The sequence below is a fragment of the Cyrtonyx montezumae genome, unplaced genomic scaffold (genome assembly GCF_038088225.1).
Source record: "Cyrtonyx montezumae isolate F1298 unplaced genomic scaffold, pur_monq_1.0 scaffold_3, whole genome shotgun sequence".
NCBI classification, from domain to species: Eukaryota; Metazoa; Chordata; class Aves; order Galliformes; family Odontophoridae; genus Cyrtonyx; species Cyrtonyx montezumae.
In genome coordinates, this window is record NW_027072034.1 from 91,406,218 (window position 1) to 91,428,920 (window position 22,703).

At 40.8% G+C, this 22,703-nt stretch overlaps 1 protein-coding gene across 3 annotated transcripts in view; it reads right to left on the bottom strand.

Moving 5' to 3' along the window:
* Positions 1-713: 713 nt before the first annotated feature.
* ETV6 (ETS variant transcription factor 6) overlaps positions 714-22,703 on the bottom strand; it is a 126,186-nt gene continuing 104,196 nt past the window's right edge. For all 3 annotated transcript variants that reach the window (XM_065742349.1, XM_065742348.1, XM_065742350.1), the window contains 3 exons: positions 7,127-7,269; positions 4,526-4,626; positions 714-1,210 (listed from right to left, as the gene is read on the bottom strand). In XM_065742349.1, the coding sequence (XP_065598421.1) occupies positions 1,105-1,210; positions 4,526-4,626; positions 7,127-7,269 (350 nt within the window). In that variant the 3' untranslated portion in view covers positions 714-1,104. The remainder of the gene's footprint in view (positions 1,211-4,525; positions 4,627-7,126; positions 7,270-22,703) is intronic.

Consider the following 22,703-nt stretch of genomic DNA (forward strand, 5'->3'; position numbering starts at 1 on the left):
TCTACCTCTCCAGCAGCAGAAAATCATCCTAGAGCGTTTTCTGAGTAGTAGAGACCATGTGTTGGGTCCCTTTGCTTTCTCCTTAAGATAGAAAGGAAAGTCCTCCACCCTTGACCCCAAAATTGCTAGGAAGTGTGAGAACAAAACCTCTCTTCTGTAATTTCAGATGTTTTACCCTTTACTTTTTCATCAAAGCCTTTGAGCTGAATTTCTGCATTGTGAAAATATTGTGGGGTTTATATATAATACACATATATTAATACTTGCCCCTGTCCCATTCCCCCCCCTCCCCTCCATTCTATCACCTCTTCGCTAGAGGGAGGGAAAATGTCAACATTGGTCTATTGCAGAGGTTTGCCACATTTATTTTTCTCCTCCCTGGAGCACTTAGGTGATTGGTTTTGGTCCATATGCCAGCGGTTAATAGCCACTCGCAGGATTCATGAGCCCGAGCTATGTTGGGATGCTACCTCAGCCCACACGAAGGGTGACTCCTCTTTGCTTGACAGCAAAGTGTGGTAAATTCTTCTGTTGGTATATTTACCAGACACAGTATGCAGAAATTGACCCAAACAAATTGGAACCCTTGAGCAAATCCCTTCTGTGTCACTGCTGCTTTATGTGGTGTTATCTCATGAGACTTGCAAGGAAAATAAGAACACTCTATTCCCAAAGGAAAGCCTTCCAAAGCAAAAAAAAGCATAATCTCACGATTTACCCTATGTGAGAAAAGGGAAGTCAAACTACATGTTTATTAGGGGGAAAAAAAACAAAAACAACAAAAACAAAACAAACAAACAAACAAAAAAAACAAAAACAAAAACCCAAAAACTTAAACCAAAAAGAAAGAAAGAACTTTAGGGAGACTTTGTAGGAACAGTGAAGTAGTGCGTAAGTCCAGGCTTTCTCCCATTTACTTTTCTGCCAGCACCACTTCTGCCTGTTAGTTTGTTTTGTTAAGGTGCTTCAGGTCCTGCATGGTCTTCAATCTAAGTGGAGACCACCACTGCTGCTTCTGTGGGGTTGCTTCCCCTCCTAAGCCGTGCCAGCCATCTGAGCAGATGTTTCTCACGTAGACCCACAGACGTGGTGCACCAGTTCCCTTCAGCACTCATCCTCTTGGTATATTTGTTCATCCAGTGCCTGGGATTCAAGGTGCTCAAGGCGGTCTGTTCGGCCACTCATAATCTCATCTGGGGTCTTCATGAACCTGAAAAACACAGAAGCAAACTTGATTTCCCAGTGCTCTCAGCCCTTCTCTTTATAAAGATGCCGAGGCCCCTGAGCTCTACAGCTCCCCAGAAATATATATATCCTTGCTGTATCCTCTAATATCACTTGGTATTTCCCAGCTTCTCCCTAGCCCACTGGCTTCTTTCCTCCTTTGTACGGAATAAGAACTGAAAAAAATAAATCACAAGCATTTACTCCTGCTCCCTTTTTTTTTAAAGTCCAAATTTTAACCAAATCCCACAGTCTTTTCCAAGGCATGATGTCTTCTTCATGTTGTTTGCTGTTGCCATGTAAGATGATGGTATGCCACACATCCACTTGTTTATGGAGTCTGGTGAAAGAAATTTTACTGATCTTTATTGCCATCACATTTCAAAGCAAAAGCACCTGCCTGGCATAGATGTAAGACCACTTGTTTGTGCTGGCTTGTGTGTAGGTGAGTGAAGGGGAATATGAAACTCTGAATGAACAGGGCTGGAAAGGGTCGAGGATTGAGTCAGAACAACCTCTGGGAAACTAAAAAAGCTGCAAGAGAAGAATCTTTTGGGCTAAGCTTTAACTGAGAAAAGGGAACTGTGTGCAAAGATAGTCTCTTCCTGTGTGATTGCAGGCAAGTGAAACTGTAACATAGCAGTGTCCTCTGTATATGAATGCCACAGCTCCCAGTACTGATGTCTTGCTGCAGTTAAGTCTGCACAGGGCTAGAAACAGAAACTGCCTCTAGGGAGGCATAGCAGCAGAGGAAATGGGAAGGGACATCCACCAGCCTGCAAGTCAGGTCTGCAGTCTTGATCTTTGCCAGGGTGCATTTGTATACCACTGCACAAAGAAAGTAAGGAAGACCTCTGCTTTTTCTTTCTGGATTTCACAGCTTAGGAAGAGAGAAAGACAAAGGAAGGATAAAATACTTGTCTAAACACAAATCACTTTCCTAACTCGTAAGTACTTCTGGAAGAATTAGAATGAGACATGTTTATCCTGGAGGTGTTACAAAATTTTGTGTTTCTTCATTAATGAGGTACTGGCTAACACTCAGCAGTACAAAATGTGTTAATCAGAGGAACTGATTTTATTTCAGGCTGATGATACCCTTGATATCCTGGATCCAGCGAAAACAAAACAAATTGATAATGAACCTTGTTACTATCACTGACCCACAAAAATCAGTACAGAAGCTAATGGGTAAAACTTGCCTCCCCTTCTGCCTCTGACGTTATGAAGCTTTGGGTTTTCAGTCGGAGAAATCCAGAGCCTCTCAGCAAGCACACAGCACAGCCTGGAAGTAACCTCCTGCCACCTCTTCTAATTTTGGAAATCATATGCATTTAGGAAAAAAGAAATTGTCTATGACTCACTGCTGTGTCACTCCCATTTGAATGCTGGAAGAACTCTGCTGATATAAATGGTGTTATGGCACTGCAAATCTAGCATTCAGAAGCAGTGAATCAGTCCCTGGCTATCCAGTGAAAAGCCATCAAAGCCTACAGGCCAGACTGTGCCCCTATGTAAACCCTGTGCTTGTCCTGTTGATCTTACATGAGGATGAAATCAAAAGACAGAACAATCCCACTGCCTTTCCTATCTTCTGCTTGTTCTGTTCACTAAATCATTTGGGAGACAGGCTGCTAAGAACTGTACAGTAGTACTCTGGGTATTCCTTCTGATCTGTGTATTAATTCACAGTAAGGAATGCCAACTATGGATGCTTGTTATGGCATTTGAATAAGTTAAAAAATAAACAGCAAACAGCCCAGAAATTCATGTTAATGAAGAAACAGTATCTATAGTATCTATAATGTCTTCTGTTGCAGAAGGTATTGAGCCAAACTACGAGAAAACTTTCCCTCACTTCATTTTACGCAAAGCTCTCTACAGATACCTGCAGGAGACCATTGCCTGCATGTTGCTTAACAAGTCATATTTCCTATTCTTTTCTGTGCTTGTGAGAAATAGTCAAGAAAGGCACATTAATGGCTTGATTTTCTGCAGCTGTTCTTCTTTTTTCTCTTCAGATATAAATCGGTCTAAGAAAACAACATCAGTAAGTTTTTATTGGGAATTGTGCAAAAAATGCTTTGTTTTGTTTCCCCCTCCAGTTTCCAAAGGAAATGAAGTTTATATGCTCATGTTTTATGCTGCTTCATGACCTTTGAATCCATTGGTCAGTTTTGGGCAGATCTGACAGGAGCTGAGGTCTCCAAAGGTAGGAATTTTCTACAGTTTAGAGAAAATAGGCAGCCTGGTCAAGGAGAGATGGACTCCTGCTTTCTCTGTGCCCCCACCAAAGAAAAGGTTCCAACACAATTACATGGGTTTTTCAGCATCACAGAATTCTCCTAGGAAGTGTAATCTTCAGACAAGGCCACACCAACCCAGGCTCCTTCAGCACAACTCCTTAGGGAGCAACTTCAACTTTTTGCCAAAAAGAATTAAAATAACACAGTTGATTTTGACTGTGACCTTTTTACTCTCTTTTTTTCTATTTCTCTTTCTAAAATGGATATCAACAAGACATTCCGCAGAAACCTCTTCAGCTGTACATAGCCAATGCAATTCTGTTAGTTTATTTTCTTAAAACAAACTCCAAGACTGCTTTTCTATTGATATAATTTCCAAGGACATTACTGGATCCAGACAAACAACTCAGACCAGATCCAAAGCCGTTGATGGGCTGAGTTCAGTGTTATGCAGGTCAGGATTATGCACTAGGACTCCCTTGTCTTGCCTGCAAAGAAATGGAGTGCTTACACTTAGCAGTTCTGCCAGCTGTACCCGAGTTCATACAGGAACTCCCTGCTTCATGCTGTTTAGGGCCCTATTTCCTTACATTCTTGGTTATGCCATCAAATCTGATGGCTCATGTTTTATGAACAGCTCTTGCAGGTTCTTCTCACCCTTGAAGCCACCTCTACTACGATGTGTCCATCAGCACTTCCCTTCTGTGACGCTGATGCTCCTGAGCAAATGTCAGATCCCTACTTAAGTGTTCTCCAGAAGATGTATCTGAGAAGTTGATGTGGACTGGACTTTCCAGGAGTTTGACTGAGACCACAAATCCATCTAGGTAATGTCTTAATAAACAGCAGGGCCTGCTTGAAGTGAGTGAAGAACTATTCTATTGATTCCACTAATAACTCAAAAAGGCCTGGTCTAGACAGCTTTTACAAATCTGTGCCCATTGTCAATGACGTTCTAGCTGTGGCAATGAAATATCATACACACAATTCCATCTGCCATCTTCAAAATCTTATTGTCCCTAAAAAGGAATGGCAAAGTAAATAAAAACAATTACCTGAACAAAAGCCTTTGTCCTGGCTCCTTCCGGATAATATTTAGTTTGTAGTAATGGCGTAGGGCTCTGGACATTTTCTCGTAAGTCATATTTGTTCTGTTCTGTATTTTTCAAAAGAAAAAGAGAAAATGCGGTGAGATGACTCATTAAAACCTTCTTAAGCCCCCAAATGCATTGCAGAACTATCACAAGCTAGCTAAAATAACCAGGTCTGGTCAAGAAATCACGTTTCATTATTCTGCTGTTTGCAGACCCATCCTGTGCCTCCAGCAACCATCAGGAAAAATTTCTGTATCTCTTTTCATACAAGGCCATTTAAGTGAGAAAGTCTACCAAAAATTCCAAGTGAGGTTTTCCTACAGTTCCTTGGATTGCATGTAACAAAAGGTTTCATCAACCACAAGAAGAGACTCTAGATGGAGATGCTTACTCTACATGGGATGTTACAGGCCTATTCTTAATGAAACCACCTTTTATAAAATGAAAGAACAGTGGCTAATAGACTGCATTTGTCAGCAATCCTTGCTAAGAGCCCTAAGTTCCTCTGGGATTCCCCTCCATTAACTAGTTAATGCTTACAGAGTACCGTGGAGATGGAGAGCCTGTTTGTTCGCTCCTTGTAGGGGTGTAAATCAAAAAGTCCATTAGGTTGTACATCTGCCACTGTGGCAGAGCCTCCCCTTCATTCTGGGAACTGCTGACCCGACAGCCAGAGCACTGTGGGGTGACTGAGGTATGGCCCAGCTCAAGGCAGCAGGGACAGGCACAGGCAGAGCTCTATGTGGGCAGCTGCCACAATGCTTGCCTGGCTTGGGATAGCAGGATCAGTTCCTCAGGCTACATCTGCATGAAGAGCATTTTTTTCAGTACAAAGAGCACCAGTTACCACACTGGCAGAGAAACTCCCAGTAGAGAGGGTACTTTTCTGGTAAAGCTATGTTTGCATGAGTATAAAGCAGCCGCTTTGCCATAGGCAAAACAAGTCAAACTAGCAGAAGCATGCTTCTACTCTGTAAGCCCTCATGGTAAGAGCTTGGCTTGGCACAGCAGTGTCAGTCCAAGATCATGCACAAGTCTGCAGTGTTCACCTAACTTTATTAAAGAAGACTGAACTGCCTGTCTAAAATAGCCCTGAGGCCCTGCCTTGACCTTAACTGCTCTGCTAAGGAAAGCCAAATAAGAGCTTCTGTAGTAATTAAGTATGAAGAATGTCAATGATTCATCTGTAAAATCTAGACTCTGATTATTGAGAAGACCCTCAAAATAGTGTATGTGCTTTTCTCATTTCTTATATGCTAAAAGCCACTGTGTCCCAAGTGACCAGTATTGTGAAGTAGCTTCAATTTTAGACATTTAAAATGAGAGCTGATGGCAAGACTTGATTATTGGCATGGAGGTGAAGTAAGAGCAGAACTCTTCATTCCCAGTGCTCCCAAAACCTCTAAGAGAGATGTAAATCACAAGAGAAAATCTTGACCTTATCAAAATTTTAGGCTATGTACACTCATACACAGAATCACAGAATGGTCGCGGTTGGAATGCATCTCTGGATATCATCTAGTCCAGTCCCTCAGAGCAGGGACAACTAGAGCTGGTCCTTAGACCTGTGTTTAGTCTGGCTTTGAACATGTCCAAGAAACTCCAAGAATGGAGACTCCAGTCTCCCTGAGCAACCTGTTGCATCATTTGACCACTTTTCTGTCAAAAACATTCCAAATGTAGGGTCATTCTGCCCCAGGTGTCAAACTGCATTTCCTCTTGCTAGGTTTCATGAGATTCTCATCAGCCCTTCACTATGTGTGGGTCTGTCTTACACAACAGCACAATTCTGTGGGGGTATCAACCACTATTCTCAACTGTTGTTATTTTTGAAGTATCAACTGAAAACTTGCTGAGGGTGCATTCTGTCCCATCATCCATGTAATTAATGAACATGTTAAACATTACTGACTCCAGAATCATTCCCCTGCATAATAGCACTAATAACTGGACTTTGTGCTGTAATCATATGCATACATTCATAAAGATATGAGCATGTATCTGTACTTATACAGATCTATCTGTACATACTCAGCTCCAAACCACAGATATCAGTAACTGTTTTCCAGTCAACAAAGCGGAATCACCCTCTTACAAAGAGATGCATAATCATACAGCATTTGCTGTCAGTCACAAGACAGAAGCCTTTCTTTTTGTGAAATCTGAACAGAAAGGAACGTAGAAAGGAAGCTCCTGCTGAGGTGTGGTACACAGCTCCTTGCAGACCACATCTTAACCAGAACATCCTTAGCATCAGGTTTCAGGAAGAGATGCTTTGAGAAAGAAAGACCGTTATTTTTGCATTCCTCGTAATTTTATAATTAAATACATTTATAACGAAATGCCTTTGAACCAGACCAACAGGTTCTTCATGTGAAGGGTATGTTTTAGTGCTTGAGGCTGGATGCTTTATACTTCTCATGTAAGTACAATGAAAGATTATAACCTTCCAGGAGTGGCTTATATGTACATGCTTCCTTCCTTTTCCCTTGTTTATAGGTAAATCCCGTGATGTTATAAAAGATGCTGTGCCATATGAGGAAAAATACACTGCTCCCTTACCTTGTGGTTTCCCCACAGCCGGGCCAGCCCATTGGGATCCACTATCCGAAATATTTTGGATTCCTTATCTTCCCATCGGATGAAGTTTTCGTACCGGCTGTCAGAAAGCAGCTGATAAACATAATCCCAAAGCAACCTACAGTCTGTGATAAGAGAATAAAGAAAAAATACTATTTTTTTCTTGAGAGATTAATTTTGGGAAATTCTGAGTGGATATCTAGTGAAAGAACAGTGAGGGTTAAGTCTGAAAAAGCTGCTGCAATCTGAAATGCAAATGGCTTGGTTGTTATTGACTAATATCTGCAAAATGTACTGTAATATATAGCCTCTTCTGATGCATCCTAGTCCTCCTGCCACTGACTGAGCATCTTTATCACATTAGAAGCTATGTGAAATGACCTGCTGATCTTAGCTGTGTGCTTGCTATTGTACTGACGCACGCAAAACCACCACAGTTGGCCCTGATGCTGTTTCAGGCTGTTTCAGTGGGAAAATCAACAATCTGCAACCTGCTTTCCCTGCTTGAGCCTGCTCCTTTCTGTGTCAACTACAGGGGTCTGAGGCATGGGCAATGCTGCAGCCTCCCTTTCAAACAGAGTTTCGCTGTTACATGTCACATAAAAATGATGCCTCCTATCATTTTTCAATTTGATTTTTGTTTTTACATTTCCTGAAAAAAAAAAAACCATAAGTATTATAATTACTTGAGTGCTATTGAGAGGTTAAATACTTTCTATTTGGATAAGTGAATTCAAATTTCCTCTTGGCAAACACTCTTTAGGTCGCTAATTAAAGGTCTAATAGATACTTAGGTTATAGTTTAGTGTTTTTCAGTTTTATGGCACTCTCTTGAGACAGGGGAAGCCAAGAGCTGAGCTGCTCCTACTTCCTGCTTGCAATGTGTGTGTGTGCAGAACTATGAAATACGGAGAGCAAATTGCACAGAGTGAAGGGTTCTGCTGCTGTCAGAAACAACTGGGTTTTTAGAAATGGACTGGCCAGATCCTTCAGACGGCCATGTAGTTGTATTTCATTTTGAAAGCAAAACTTGAGACAAAATGTCCAAGACATGGCTTGTTGCAGTGGTTAGAGGGATGGTAACAAAAGACATCTAGATTCTAGGTGCTAAAATGGATTCTTGCCAGCCTGTCTACTCCTGTCTGTCTTGGTTTGGTACGTTTTACAATGGGAATATGATGATATGTTCAGTCTGAGAATATAAAATGCTTTTTGAAAAGGCATATGAATAATACATCCAGTGAATGTACCTGAAGTGGTTAGAGATATTAACATTATTGATGGCATTTCCCACTTTCAAACTGTTATCTCAGAAACCTGTACTGTCTCTAAAGAAGGCATAGAAAAGGAAGGAGACATCCAGAATCTTTGACTGGAAAAAGGTATTGCTAGCTAGGACCAGGACTGGACCTGAGAAATAATTCTCCCCTACTCATTCCCTGATGACCAGCCTAGACTAGCTTTTTCTCTGCACAGGGATGCAGTGAAACCTCCCTCTCGCCCCAACTTGCATACTTGGCCCAGGCACCTACTCAGGGCTGCAAATATAAAGCAGGTAGCTGGCTAAAACTAAATTCTGTAATGTTGAACTCTGCTGCTTCTAACCCCTTGTACAGCACTGGGCACAAGCGACCACTATCAACTCTCCACTAGTAATGTTTCACACAAATATATTCAATCTTCTAGACATGCATGCATTTGAAAAAAAAAAAAAACAACCCAAATTTAAAACAACCCTTATTTTCTAGATTTCATTTACAAGGAGCAAGGGAAGGGAGACTATACTGTTGCAGTGGACTGAGCCTTTTCTGAATATTAAAATATAGAGATCAGGAATTTTAATGAAGAAAAATAAAAATCTTTCCACACCATTTTTCTTCTCCTTCTTCAATTCTACTGGCTCTGACTCATCAGGGCATATTTTCCAAATAATCAGAGTTGTATTGTAATACTGTTACATTCAAAAATCTACTATTTTTTTTCCCTGAAGATCTCCATGTTTAATTCACTAAAATCACTGTAAAGGTGATATAATTTTCTAGGCCAGCAGTGATCACTCACCAAGGCCACAGAAGACATCAGCAGGCAACAGCTCACCTCATGGAAAACTCACTTCTCATCTGCTGACTGGACACCAAACAGACGTGCCCGAAAAAAGCACCTTCCACTCCTGCAGTTGGGTAGCTAACAACTGTTACTGGAGTTGGATTTGAGGGTAGCAGGAGTGGTGCTTTGGCCAAGAGCAGTTTTTAGAACTCAGGGGAGCTGAATTTAGGTTGGAGCAGGGGACTCATACAAATCCCAATAAACTGGGAGCTACGAAAATCCTCCCCATAGCCATGCTTCAGTGCTTATTTCAGTCAGTTGAACAGGAATGTACAGGAATAATTCTGGCTTCTGCTGAGGCTTACAAGGTCCAAACAGAGCTAAAAACCTGTAGTGCACTCAGTCATGCCCCAGCTCATCTCTACAGAGGTCTGTCTTGCTGGGAGCTGCTTAAATTGGAAAACATTCACTTAGCTGAAATTAGTCGGGAAAAAAAAGACACCTTTTGGTCAAGCCATGAATTGATTAGAAACTTGCAGGGAGAGGAAGGATATGTAGTTCTGTGGCTGAAGCAGTGATTTCAGACTATGCTAGGAGGTTGCTGAGGTGTTTGGCATATGTCCCCAGCATGAGAACGCTATATGGTGTCAGTGTCCCACTGTTCAGTCATTTCACTTTGATGGTGTCACCACTGCCAGTCCTATGAGAGTCTTTCCTTGGTGCTGCTAGAGGGATGGCACACCCACACTAAATGTGAATGCCAAACTTACATTCTTCAACATGCTACCTGAGGCAGAAATTGTCTGATTATACTAACTTGCAAATAATACTTACAGTTCTCCAGAGATATCATTTGCCTCAAACTTTACTTTCATCTCGTTATTTGCAATCTGCAGTGTCATTCATAATCAGCAGTATAGTGTTGCAACTATGCTCCACAACATTTCCAAGTGTACTAACACAACTCTTGCTAAAGGGAATGGCAAACTCTTCAAGTTCCCCATACAGTAGCCCTGGAAAGAGTTTTGGGAACCTGGTATCTTCATGAAAACTGACTAGGACTATGTAAACTGTGCATATCACACTATGTCATAGCTGCACATTCACCTAAGTGAGGCTTAAAAATAAATTCTAACACAGCTTTGGTTATTTTTCATTGGCTACACTAACTCACATAAGCACCTTCTGCTCTCCTGTCACAAAAACAATAAAGAACAAAAAAGTCAGCCCAAGATGTCTGGGTGGCAAATTACTGGACTAACAACAAAGCTTCAGACTTTCAGAAGAGATCATATTCAAGTGCAAATTTATTTTTTTGTTGTTCACTTAATTTTTACAATGGATTCAGACTAAACTTGAATATAAACACTCCTCAAATGAGAAGAACTGAGATTTGCATCTTGAGATCTTCAGAAGAAAGTCCCAAGTGATCAAGAGCCTCATCCCATATTCTAAACCTACTGAGATGCTCAGACTTGCAGAGGTATTTAGCAGGTTGATGAAATTTGCAAAAAACAAAAAACAAAACAACAAAACCACCACCAAAGTACCTTAGGTCTCTAAATCTCTATTTGCTTCAACAGGAAAATTGAAAATTCTTGAAAATACTGTTTGCCTCTACAATAAATTATAATCTAAAAGCCACACTTGTCCATCAAAAATAATATAAATAAGTTGCAATAATTTAATGAGCTGGCATATATCAATTCAACAATGGCTGCTTTGTCTCCATCCATAGTAAATAGGCAATAAAAAGCATTTAACACTAGTAGCTTGGTAGCATTTTGTGGAGTACTTTTATCAGTTTGCCTTAACACTGGTTTCAAATGGTAGACCTTTATTAACGTGGACACAGACATTCAGTGGGGTTTTTTTGGTCTTTAATCATAAATGATTTACAGCCTGAGTACCTTTCTCCACAAATAGCAAGCTAAATAAAATAGGAGAGCTAGGAGGGGTCTCTATGACTGACAGAGGAGCAGCAAATAAATCACAGAATCATGTATAGTTTGAGTTGGAAGGGGCTTTTAGAAGTCACCTAGACCAACTTCCCAGCAATGAACAGGGACAGCTACAGCTAGATCACCTTGCTCAGAGTCTTGATCAGCCTGACCTTGAATATTTCCAAGGACAGGACATCCACCACCTCTCTGGGCAACCTGTGTTGCTTAGTAACAATATAAAAGTAATCCTTTACACCCACTGCCTGTGGCCTGCCCAGGCCCTAACTTTTCCTACCCTCTCCAGTATTGACAGGAGTACACACCCCTTCATCCCACTCCTAGGCAGTCCTAAGGCAAATGACTCCTGATGCCCGGGGGGAGGAGCTGGGGTGGGGGGAGCTGCAAGCGCAGTGGTGATGGGCCAAGCAGTTCCTCCTCCTCCTTGTTCTTCACCATCCCCACCATCACCCACCACCCTCTTCCCCTTCCACCACCCTCCACAGCCTGCGTGTGGGGGCCTGCCCCTGCCTGGGGGCTGCTAAGGAGGCCACCCACAATTGGACCAGCAGAGACTATCTTTAGTAGGATGACAGAAACCACGGGTCAAAGACTATCTGATATCTTTTAGTCAATGTAATGAATTTAGAGTAAACCGGAGCCCAAGTGGAGTAGACTGCAGCCTCTGAAATTCATGAATGTGCAAGAAAAGGCAAGGCTAACAGCTAGAAGGGGTAAGAGACACCTCCTCAGAAGGCCTGTAAAGACAATAATGCAAGTTGCACTCCCCAGGAAGGACAAAACTGATAAATGTATTTTCAGGAAGGATGGAAAAAGTGAGAAAAGGACTTGCTTGTGGATACTGTTTCCTAAGTCTAAATCACTTGTTTGAAGAAAGTCTGGAGGCTGTGAATGCCTCCAGGAAGCCTGAATCACTTCTTTGGCTATCAGAAGGCCTACAAATGAGCAGTTAAATGGCACAACTCTCCACAGGGTGTGTGTGTGTTAGCTAGTGAGCTATGGCAAGAAAGCACAAGGATGTTGCTGAGGCCCAGCAAGTGTAAAAGTGTGTGAGATTCAGTAAGGGAATTGAGTCAGGGCTGGTATCTAAATTGTTTGAGCATGCTGCAATTTCCCTGTCTTTTGGCTTATTATAGCTTATTTAGAAAGTATGTCTGTATAGCGCAAGGAAAGATCATTTCCCCCCTAACACACACTTACTTTTTGTTTAAGTGAACTCAGATGGCTGAAATTTGTACAGTCTGAAACTAAAGGGATTTTGATGAAGAGAGACCTGGGACTGAAAGGCTTTAAGGCAATACAGTAACAAATAACCCAGCCAAAGTGGGAAGGTGGTGAACTGCTGTGGACATGCAGCAGGGCTTCTGAAAGCAGATGTTTCCACATTCCACCATTTTCTCAGCTGTACTCTTCAGCAAAACTGAAGTACATAATTAGCTAGGAATTAGGGTACGCTATATCTACGCTATATATTCTAGGGGGATTTTTATACTTAGGCACAAGGAAGAGATAAATTGAAGTTAGTTGGCTCTCAAAACATCCCCCATAAAGACTGCCCTACTTGTGCAAGAGCCACTTAGGCTAGTAACAGTCATGTAGCGTAAAGCCCTAAGCTCAGCTAAGCTGCAGGAAAGCCTGAGGAGTGCTTGACCATCCAGCCCCTCTGGCTCCTCCTTGGCTACCAGGGTTGACACAAGACATAGGAAAAATAAACAGTGGCCCCCTGGAGAGGGCGAGTGAGAAGAGACAAGGAGTGTTCGAGGTTTGAGGTGTAGGACGAACTCTTTGTGATAGCAGCAAGCTTGCCTCCTCATTCTAGTTTTAAGACCCTCTTTACATGAGGCAGAAGCACTCAAGTCTCAGCCACTCCTCCTTTTGGCATAGTAAAACTCAGCTTCTCTTTTTCAGTTTCTCAGCTCTTCTGGCTGAGAAGCTGTTTACTGCCCACATTTACAGCACTCCTTTCAGTGCTTCATCTCAAATATTCTTAAAGCCTATGGGCATAGCCTTCTGAATACACACCTAAAGGAATTCTGGCATACAAATATTCCCTAATGGCTACATGATGGCAATACATACATTCCTTAGACTTAAAATACCACAGCATAATGATCTTTATATTCAACGTTATTGATTTTAAGTTCATAATATTTTGATACTTGCCCAGTCATTAAGAAATGACTTCTCTGGTATCAATTCTCCAAGGCAGACATACAGCTGGCAGTCTTGATGTTGCAGTGGTGAGATAATTCTTAAATCTGCCCTTTCTTAGGCTAAACAATACTGCTAACAATATAGGCATGCATATGCTAAATATCTTTATTGTTCAAAATACCATATTCTTCTGCAATGCAATATTCCCTAAAATATACACTGCATCTAAGACCTTTCTTATGTGTGAGAATTGTTGTGTGCCCATGACAAAGAAGTTGAGCTACCACTATTCACGTATCAACTACCAAAATCATCTCTTAAACACAACATCCATTCACAGCTTGCCATGGAGATCATAAAACGCATTAAACATGGCTATTTACTGACTTGGAAACACACATGGATTTAAGAGTAAGAGATCATGCCGGTGTAACTTTGTCATACTTCCTCTGACATCAGTTGATGTTATACTCCTTGTTGAGTAGGTTAGCCTGTGATTTGTACTAGCTGAAAAGTTTCTCCAAGCTCAAGCCCTATTTTTTACAAGGTGATATGTACTTCAACTGCATTTGTTCATGAAGAAGCAAACATCATGTGAAGAGCTGTTTACATCTGAGGCTAATGGACAGAATGTATCCAGAATTAATTCTATTATTCTGGCTTCTACAAGCACAAATGAAGTGTGGTCAAAATAGCTAACATGGTTATACTTATGGCATCAAAACTGTGAACTGGTGAATTTCAGTCGGCCATAGCTGCTGGGAGGAAAAGGTCTCCATCTCCCTTCTATTTTTTTCCTCCCCACCTCCTGCTGGCTCTTATTTTGTTAGATTTCACTGTGCGTTGACTCAATTTATTCAAATAGGAGAAAACAAACCCCGCAAAACAAAAACAAACAAACAAAACAAAAAACAAACAAACAAAAAAACCCCACCAAAACTGGCCTGCTTTCTGCTATTTGAGAGCTGAATCTACTTGCAGGAAGATCTGGTGAGTGCTACTGCCAGCACAAAAGAAGGCAGCAAGACTACAGTGGCAGAGTTGACGAGGTGGAGAGGAAAGAGGAAGAGGCCCCCCAGAAGGTGTCTGCAGATCTTCAGCCTACAGTCTGTGATCATTCCCTTTGTCTGAGAAGAGGGCACTACTCTGGAGCATCTGGATTTCTTTAAATTGTAGCCACAAGCAATAAATCATTAAGGTTAGCGGCTGTTCAATTGTGCAAAAAACAATAAAAATAAAAATGTTGGGAGAAGACTCCTGACTTGTTTTAGGCTTGCCATAGAGTTATGCTCCATTTGCACATTTTAACCACATCCTCAGCTCTGCAACAGACAGAGCTTTCTGGACAAGCCAAATGAACCTTCAGGCTATCAAACTGGTACATGATGCTCACTAGGTTGGCTGACACTATAATTCATTTCAGGAGTATGGTGACAGTGTAAAGCTTTCCTTTACTATACAAATAGAGGGATGAAAATAAAAGCTTGTGGTAAAGACAGGGAAGGCACATGGCTGGATCATATCAAATCATCTCAAATAATCTGTATATTCTCTGAAAGTTTTTGTTTTTTTTTGTGGCAAAAGACAGTACAAGCAGAAAGAATGTAATGTTAGAGTATGGCTACTGCTCTGTTGAGACAGTTATGAACAATACAGTCTCAATATCTAAGTACATCACAAACTTATTTTAGAAGTCAAAACTACAAGAAAAGAAGTAAACAAATCTCACAAATAAGGGATTAAATTGTTCTGAGGACTGCAGAGTGCTAAGCATTAATACTATATGGTAATCTGCATCCAGGTTACAGAGAGAGAAAGGGTCTTCTTTTCATTAATATTGGCTGCTGTTAGAAACAGAGTGGTAAGCTGGTGCAGTACAGTCAGTGTTTCTATGTGGAAAAACCTCCTGACAGACAACTGTTTATTCAGCTTTGTAAATTCATGCTGGGGCTGGAGAAATAGGTTGCCAGATCACATAATGCAACGGTTGTATGTAGCTTCTGTCTCGTACCCAAAAGCTGATCAGGCAGAAGGAGAGCAGAAATCTGAGATTGTCACGCTGTTAACAGTTGTAGAAGTAACATGGCAAGATAAGGCCAAGCTCTGTCATTGGCAATAACAATGCATGAGGAGGAGGAGGCTCCAAAAGGTTCATATTCCTCATATGGTTGTAGAAGGCACCAAAGGATATGTAATGAATGGGCCAGAGACTGAGAAAGGACAGTTTGATAGATGAGGATCCTGGAAGATAAAGACTACAGAAATACGACTTATTTCCCTGTCTTATTCTTCTGTTCCATCCCCACCAAACAAACAACCATTTTCAGTATTAAGTTTCAAGTGGTTTTTTTTACCTACTCCGCCACAATGGTAAGGATCAGTCTTCCATTTATTCTGATAACAAAATCTGCTTCTGATCCTCCTGCGGCTTAACTGGTTATGAAGGGCAACAAGGAGGAAAAGGGGAAGAAATTTAACCTCTGCCTGTTCTCCTGCTCACTGATATCCTACAAACACCTCACATCTTGTTTGACACCAGAGAACTGACCAACACCTTAACAAGGAGAATTAAAGATTAAGGGATGAACATTTGTCTTCCAAATTCTACTTTATGGAAGTAGGCAAAAGTGGAAGTGACTTTACTATGGTACTCAAACAAGGCAGTAATTTTGACCTTACAATGTGAGAACCTCCAGTATCTTCTGTCACAAGCTCAAGCGATATTTGACTTTTGAAGTATTTGAGCTGTTTTGTTTTCTTTCTAACAGCGGGAAATCATTTTTTAGCTGGAGACCACTGTCCAAGAACCTCACTTCTGTGCTCCAACCAAAAGCCAGAGCTCTCCCTTCAGTGTGAGCATAGCTTGAGGCTACGGCTCCAGCAAGTCCCCGCTGAAAGGACTTCTTCATAAGCTTTGAACTTGTCACTTCTGTGGGCCCAACAGAAAAATGAAATGGTTCAATCTCCTCATTAAGACAGACCCAAACCCTTCCCTCAACACAGATGGAAAACGATACACTACAGAGAATTTCTCTACATCTTAAATCTTATAATAAAATAGTACAAACATTTGTATGCAATTTCTAACAGATTAGTATTAAAATAATACCTAAGTAAGCTTCCAAAGAGAGTATAATGTAGTGTCAACACTAAGGTGTATTGTCCCGGTTTAACTAAGTGTTCAAAGTAATGCAGGTTTACTTTGTAGAAGAATATCTGAATTACAGACACAAATCCAGCCTGGAGAAAGTGTGCAATATACAGGGAAAATATGGTTCATATTTCAATATACAGGGAAAATATGGTTCATATTTTCACAAGAAAGGCTAGGTACTTGAGGTGTTTAACATCCTGCTGACCTCAGAGGCAGCTCAGTATACTCTGAACCTACTAATCACATCCATCTAGCCATGATACGTAGTACTGCAAAACAGTAATGAGAAATGTGAAGGCTAGAAGACAGAGTTTTCCTATAGCTCGATCAGTCATACCTTCTGTAAAGACTAGAACATGCCCTGGATGCAATTTCTGCTCCTGTAACTGCGAAGAATGGAGGCATCTGCAAAGGAAGACACTTCATAGAAAATCCGAAACTATTAATCTAGGCCGTTGCCATTCAGCTATTGCTTGAATGACACTGGTTAAATTGGCAGGGAAGGCACACTTCCATATTGACATTAATCGTTAATGCCATGTTAAGATGGCTCTCAAGGTTATAATGAAAACTTGTCCTATGAAAATGAGCTCTGTGAGCTTGATTCTCATTCATACTTCAGTCTCTTTGTAGTAGTCTAGCTCTTCACAAGAGGCTTGAAATTGATGTGGTATGTACTGCAAATGTAACACTGTACATGACTGCAAGGACAACTGATGAAACAAGGCCAGTGGCATTATAATTGTCATATCCCACTGGGAATGACAGGACATATCTACACCAAAAATCCTTGATTCTTTCAAGTTTCACACTTGCTGCCCCATGCAAAGGAGGATCAGCTACTTGAAAAATCAAGCACTCAACTCCCAGTCCTTACAACTCTGCATGCTGAAATGGACCACTGTTTTGGCTTACTGTAGTTTGCCAGGCTGTAACTTGTAACTGCTCAGCTGCTAAGCCTGGAAGGGGGTCTTGCCCCAGCTGCCCCCAAATAAAGGCAGTGCTTCTCAAAAGCCCACCAGTCAGAATGATTTTATCAAACCCTGCTGGGATCATGTCCTGTGATGGCTGAAGATAGCCATTGTTTTCTCAGACACATACACAGTAGGCTACTACAGCATTAGCAATGATATGTGCTTCCTTAAAGAAAGCAGAATACCTCTAGGGAAACACACACAAAAACCTGCTATCTACAACTTGGTTTGTCAGCCCCCATCCTCTGAAAATGAGGACAGACCAAATACTTTCAGATTAATCACAGTGAAACTCATGATGTAGATTCAGAAACTGGGAACAGTAATAAATCAAACAGTGATGCTTAACCAGTCTGGAGAGCTGAAACACTCAGAGGACCCAAATAGTCTAGGTTCTTTCCAGTACTAAGTGCTTCCAGTACTAAGTAGATCTCTGTGGACACATCTGTCCACAGTAAGTGATTTTCTTCTGTAAGTTTTCTCCTTCTAAAGTAGTGTTGTTACTCTGGAATAAAGACATTTACCAATGACTGAATGACTGTGAGATGGAATTAGGTTCAAGCCTTTACTACTAATACCTGTTGTGCCCACTGATGTACAAGTGTAGGCAATCCATAGTCCCAAGAGAGATCAGAAAGGCTGAAGTGAATACAGGAATCCAAGTCACTTCTCCAGATGCAGGCAGGAACAGAGTTGGGTAGGGTTTGCTTTTACTTGAAGGATGCAATCGCTACACTGATGCACAAGCAGCTATTATCACAGCAACATCATAGCTGGCTTTAAACAGGCAAAAGCAGGCACACAAGTCCATTAAGTTATATATACCTGGCTTCCACCTGGTTTAAGGATAGCTCAGATTGCTGTTATCATGAGAAGTGTAGTGAAGAATAAAACCAGAAGTATCAGACTGAACAGTAGTGCAGAGTCTGAATTGTTTCAGTTTTTAAATTGGTTAATATATTTTTTAAACAAACTGGAACCCGCAAATGTGAGGCACTGTAGTGTAACAGAAGTTGTTACTGGTCATCAGAATTTGCAAGTACACTTAACTTACCATTCTGAGTGGGGGACTTGTCAGACACTGCCTACTGATATACTCTATTTTGCTATACAGTATAGCTTTCTCTTTCAGACTGCTTCTGATCAGTGCTGGGACTCTTGCAAACACCTTTCACCTTTGTGTTCCCTTACTTTTTTTATATTTACCTTCTCTGTTTGGACAGTAAACATTTGGAGGGAGGACTTCAGCACAAAAGAGCCTATAGACACTACCATGTTGCAAAAGAAACAGGAAGCTACATCCCTTATGTGAGGGCTAATAGTATTAGCTGCTGCAAAACTCTGAACTCCTAAGTTGTGCTTAGTTGAAGGATTGTACATCCATTATTATACAGATGTAACTGTTTTTTGTCTCCTTTCCCACTCTACCCATCATCGGCTGTTCTATAGTAACCACGCCTGAAGGGGTAGTTTTGTACAGGAGAGAAAAATAAACTGACGTGGTGTTAACTGCATTTATACAAGAGATTTTGCTGAATTACTAGTTAAAAAAAAAGTCATCATCCCACAGCTTGTCATGATTGTGAATGTCACACTGACAAATGTGGAGTAAATGTGGATGCTGGGATACCAAATCCTAGTGGGTAAACTGAGGGAGAACGACCAGGTAGCAGTGTTTTGAAGTGCAGTGACTGTTACAATGTATAAACTCTAAATGTCTAGTGTTATGAAGCTAATAAATCATTTTTCTTATTCACCTTTAAAAGAAGCTTTCCAGCCCAACTCTGAAGCAGAACAAACAAACAAAAAAACTAAGAGTTGATTCATAGATTTTTTAAGCACTCTGTGAAAGATTCACTCGGTTAACTTCTCTGGTCTTTTCCTCTTCTACATAAATTTTTGAGAAGTGATTAAATTTTTCAAATAAAGGGAGAGAAGAATCCCTGATCCTGCTCCTCCTCCAACGTCTCTTCTGGCAGCTCTGCAAAACTAATGCATTTACAGTGCTTTATCTCCCTGTGCTCTCAGAGCCAGTACATCTCCTATGCCCATCTTAAGCACTGTAGACTTTTGTAGACTTCAATACAATGTGAGTCATTCATGACTGATGTGTTCTCAACAACTGACTGCATTTTCAGTTTTGACTATTTATACAGAGGAGTCAGGTACACAAATCTGTTGAGTTCAAGGCTATGCTCCTGCACTCTCTGGACTTTTGGCACACTGAGGGATGGGGCAGAGATCCCAAGTCAGAAGCTGAGTTGGAGGTGGACCTCTTTCATGATTTCAGCAGTGCATGAATCTTGCTTGTCTTACTTCCTACAGCAGTTGATAGTTTTACGGGCCAGACCAATACAGTAGTAGGCAATGTGCCTCTAAACTGTTCAAACATTACCTGGCTTTTCCTTATACTCCTGATGGGGAAGAAATAAATGTGGCGGCTCATAAAGCTAAATACAGCCTTGTTGCTAAGGTAACTCAGCTGATAAGAATAGCATACCAATAGACAACAGCAGGTACAAGAGACTTACCTGCCCTTGAATTATTTTCCCTCCTAAGCGGAGAGCAGAATCAAAAGCAATATGGAGGGTGGGGATCTACAGCTTGTCCTTCCAAACTACTTGTACAAGGTGCATAGGTCTGCCTAAGGCATACACAGAGTGACTCACAGCTTCATGGGGTTCCTTGGTTTCCAGTTCCAACATCATCTATAATACCTGGTAGGAGTTGAGCTGCAACCACAACTGTTTTCTGGTACCTCATCCATCCTATCTTCATGGTCATTTGGTTAGGTTACGTACTGGACAAGTGGCAATGCCAAAGCAAGAGGGGATAGCACTGTCTATATTACCCAAGTTTCACTGATACAAGTTGCCTGGGTGCATGGACAAGCTGCCTCAGAAAGCTAGTGAAGAAAAACACTGAGAGTGGAAAACCTCAGAATTTCAGAAACCTGCTCAGGAAAGATATCCTATCACAAAAAAAAAAAATAATAAATAAAAGATCTGCTATGTCAAGTACCCATTTTCCTTCCATGTATCTGGCTACCTTAAAAAGGACAGTTTTGACACCTAAGCATAGCTATATCTTGAGATCCAGCTGCGGTAGAAGACAAGAGCAGAGCTTTCAGATGAAGCAAGCAATGGAGGAAGAACTTCAGCATGGCTGCAAAGACAGTTTCTGGTGGCAGTGGTTCCACCACTGGTGCTGTGCATGTCTCAGCCCTGATGCATCCAGAAAACCTGCCAACACAGGATTCCTCATCTATCCTCGTACCTTGGGGAAGTACCTTTATGAGATATCAAAGTCCTACAACGTTTGGTAACAAAACCCTCCTAGTCAGAGGTGCATGGAGAGTGGAATTTCCACTTTGCAAAGAGCTAATTTCAATCACTTTTCTTGATCAAAACTGCAACTGAGTTTAAAAAAAAAGATGTGTTTTTCTTCTCTCACAGGGTGGAATCCTTTGAGACAGTCTGGGTGAAACAAGAAGGACTCTTTTCTTAGTCAGCCAGATGGAGTGTCTGCTTTCAAGAGTTCAAGTCAGAGGCTGTCTACAAACAAACACCGTCGCTGCTTTGAATTTGCAGTTCTAATGGAAAAAATAGTCTGCTTTGTTAAACTCCCTTTCTTAAGGACTTTTAGTATTTTTAAATAACATCATAGCTATAGATGACTGAGTTAGGTAGCTTGAATTTTGCCAGGTGTATTTACAGGGACACAAATCCACCTTCAGATCAGCCCAGTCTAACGACCTCTAGCTCTGACAAAGTTACATTGAAGACTCATGCATACTGTGTTAAGAAGGTAGCTAAACATGGGTTTTTATAATCAACTCAAGCCACTGATGAATAATAAATAGGACCTTAACAAGTTACGTAAAGGTACCTTATGCCTCTTACCTGCTATAAAAATGTAAAATGGTCTTAGAGTAAATGAAAGTAAGGCCTTCAGTTTTACACTCTTTGCTGTAAAAGTGTGTTACCAGTGAAGTTAATATTTTAAGAAATGATATTAAATGAAAAGGTAAAAAAAATTATCTACCAGTACATAAAGGTCATTATTTTGTCTGACAGCGGGAGCCTTTTATTTTTGTGTCTTAAAGTCCACAGCTTTAGTGACTGACTTTCTGAAAACAGAGCATTACGGATAGCAAAAGTGAAAACATTGCCTCCTTTCTCAGAATCAAATAATTGTATACTGCATTTAAAAATAGACTGTATCTACAAGTAAACAGGTTTATGAGGCTTTGAGGTATCCTGAGTCAAGGAAGAATTTCTTTTACAATTTAAATAATCTGATTTGGGAAGAGAACATGTTTTTGAGCTCAGACTAGTGTTTTAGTCAGCAGCACATGGAGCTTCTCAAGTAGCTGCTCCTAGTCGCCGCTTCCCATGAAAATCAGAGCATGTAAATGGTTAAGTCGACAGAAAGTTAAGGCCCTCTTCTCACCATTGTAAACTGACAAATACATAGCTCTGCAACTGGATTATTGGTAAATCTTTGCATTACTCTACCCATCAGAATTCCTCATCCATAACAAGGAAATAATGCCAATAATTTCTAAAAAGCCATTTTCACCAATGCATCTGTACTGATGTATATTTGCAGTGTTAAGAACCAAGTGTTGTAATTCTCATGGATCCTTTTAAATCAAAGCAGAGAGCCATGGTTTGTCAAAAGTTTCCATGCTAACTATAGCGGCGTTAGTGTAGATAGGGACACTCACGTATAAAAAGATTTATACTGACACACAAAAGACATGCTCATACAATGAAAACATACAATGTCAAGACCTCTAAATTGAGGGCTATGAGATGGGGGAGGGAAGCAGGTAGAAAGGTATGTGCTTTCTTTCTATTGGATGCAGGTATGCTGCCATTGAATTCAAAAGCACAGACAAAGTTGACTTCAGGTATGAAATACAGCCTGTTTACATTTTTGGCAGTGATTCAGATTTGGCTATTTTTAAATAAGCTGTGAGCCTCTTACAGGATCCAGCTACAGTTCAGAAACCAGGAGAGCTCAATCAGAATAGCATTAGCTTGTGCTAGTGGATTCAGTGCACAACGCATACATTAACCAAAGATTCCCAATTATGTAAGAAACCCCCTAAGTCTGAATTTGAAAACTGAAGAAAGAACAACATTTTTTTCTTATATTCTTTCCAGTCTAGGCTTCATTCGTAGAGAAAGTTTTCTTCTAAAAGAAAATTAACTACCCCCCTGATTATCCAATACTACTTTAAGGAGAGGAAAACTCCAGAGATG